Source organism: Priapulus caudatus, unplaced genomic scaffold (genome assembly GCF_000485595.1).
Source record: "Priapulus caudatus unplaced genomic scaffold, Priapulus_caudatus-5.0.1 Scaffold322, whole genome shotgun sequence".
Classification (NCBI taxonomy): domain Eukaryota; kingdom Metazoa; phylum Priapulida; class Priapulimorpha; order Priapulimorphida; family Priapulidae; genus Priapulus; species Priapulus caudatus.
The window spans coordinates 137,139-139,638 of NW_014577383.1; the positions used below are offsets into that span (position 1 = coordinate 137,139).

At 47.3% G+C, this 2,500-nt stretch overlaps 1 protein-coding gene across 1 annotated transcript in view; it reads right to left on the minus strand.

Annotated features, from left to right (window-relative positions):
- LOC106809006 (epidermal growth factor receptor kinase substrate 8-like) overlaps positions 1–2,500 on the minus strand; it is a 47,046-nt gene that overhangs the window by 17,536 nt on the left and 27,010 nt on the right. Inside the window, exons 9-10 of the mRNA XM_014811945.1 lie at positions 1,566–1,678; positions 215–341 (exon numbers count right to left, since the gene is read on the minus strand). Coding sequence (XP_014667431.1) covers positions 215–341; positions 1,566–1,678 — 240 coding nt within the window. The remainder of the gene's footprint in view (positions 1–214; positions 342–1,565; positions 1,679–2,500) is intronic.

The window sequence follows — 2,500 nt, forward strand, 5'->3', positions numbered from 1 at the left end:
GTCCGCTTTCTCACTCTTCGTTGACTTCACTGTATTTTTCTTACCTCCCTGTCCGCTTTCTCGCTCTTCGTTGACTTGCTAACAACTTTAAATAGGACGCAACATTGACGTATGAAAGCGATATCTCACCTCCCTGTCCCTTTTCTCGCTTTTCAGTGACTTGCTAACAACTTTAAATAGGACGCAACATTGACGTATGCAAGCGATATCTTACCTCCCTGTCCTTTCTTCTTGCTTTTCCGTGTCCTACGCCTTCGTTCCAGCTCCCTGTATGCTGCGCTAGCCTGCTGCAGCTTTGCGATGAACCTCTCAATGTCATCGAAGCAGTGGTTCAACATGATCTTCATAACAAATAATAAAACATAAAAAAACGCCAATAAATAAATACAATAATAAACACGTAGTCGTCTGAATTGCCAACGATTACTCGCAGAGAAATACTGATGATGTCATCACGTCATAATCTCAACGATGACATTGGAATGACGGTCTATCTCTCTCAGGTTCCTCTATGTTTCGTTATGTTTCAAGAGAAGACTTATCACCGTCGTTCAACGCGACTTAAAACGGTCGGTGTGAAGACAATTAAATGTCTATAGAATTTATTTTGTGGGCTAACAAACACGTGAACACATATATGTATATCAAAATATGTATCAATTAGGATGAAACTTTACCATGCCTAATTTGGTAGGATGCTGAGAAGTTTGACAGTAATGTAAATAAAAAATGCATTAAAAAACATGTCTTACTAGCTTTTTATGCACAAACACGTGAACACATGTATCAATTAAAATGAAACTTTACCATGCTTGAACTGGATATTATGCCCCAGAATACAGTAATGTAAATAAAAAACACATTAAAAAACCCACGCCTTACAAAATTAACAGAACAGGAACTTGTGCTACGATTATTTGTTCAGACACTAAGCTAGGAAAACTGAACTGATATAAATGCATGACAGTTTTATCTGCATGGGATATGAGTCTGTGTAAACACCAGTGCCATATTTTACACTTCTCGCAACTATCTCGGTTTCACACATGATTCTACGAATAGCTAATAACACTGACTCTACATTACACCAGGTCCTGTACTGCAACCCCTTCACTTCTGACGCATAAGAAAGCTTACTAAAATTGCTACACTACAGTAAACAACACATTCCCATGTGAATGTTTGTGACAAACACGCAAGACACACCCTACACACGCACGCACGCGCGCACACGCACGTACGCACGCACGCACGCACGCACACACACACACACACACCTACACACGTGCGCATGCACGCACGCCCACACACGCACGTATGCACGCGCGCACACGCAGACACGCACAAACATGCCAGAATGAAATCCTAAATTAAAATCCAAACCCTAATTTCATTTCACACCCACCGGCACTCTAACCCACAAGTACCTACCAGTAATTTACACTCACAGAACTTATATACTCACAGCTCACAGAACCTGCAACCACAGTTCACGATTCACATCGACGGTGTACGCGCAATCTCGCGCAGGGTTCGAGGTTAACACTACAGGTGGCGCCACTCACCACGTCGCGCTCGGTGTTGTCGCTCGTCAGCGAGTCGTTGTCCCAGTCTCTGATCCCGGACCCGGAATTCTGTCTGACCTCACTACGCTGCATCGTCTTCGACTGATTCTGAGCTGCAACACCAAATTCGGCCATCTGTCGTTAAAATCGTCAACAGCCGACGTTTCCTCTCCACAATGCTTTACTCGTGTTTCTCCTCGACTCGTGTTTCTTCGATGGGACTAGTTTCCTGTAATTTAAGGTCATTCAAGGTCATTCGAGGTCACTCAATGTCATTTGAGGTCACCCGCACATCACGCGTGCGACGCCTGCACCCACGCGGCAGTTTCTCCTTCTCCCCGAAGTCCTTCTCTCTTAAGTCTTGATGTCTCTGACAGAGAGCGTCCGATCGCGGGTTATCGCGCGACCGGGTGTTACGTCCGAACCAACGCAGACTTCCTCGTTCGGTTGCCGCGGCGACGGCCGCGCTCCTCCTGGGTTCACAGCAGCCGCACCGCGCGAAACCCACGTCACGACGAATCAGAAAACTCTGCACACGGTGCCACACGTCCGAATACGGCGATCACAGACGATGAAAGACGTAAGCAGACGACGGCAAGGCGGCAGCGGTGGAAGTGGACTCTCTCTCGCTCGTCGACTACAGCTATAAAACCTCTCGTTGCTATTTACCCTCACTATTCACTGTGATGGCAGTACCATGAACAGTATCCAGACTTCCACACCACCACACCACACACAGACACACACCCAGGCAATGTGGGAGCGCAGCAACACGCTCGAACTGCACAGCACTGGGGGAACGATCCACGCGCAACCTGATACAGGGAACGCTGTCGCAGTGCGTCTCAGCGAGTTGAGACGATCGCACTGGGGGAACGATCCGCGCGCAACTCGAGGATGCTGAACACTGAGGCAGGGCGTCTCGGCGAGTTGAG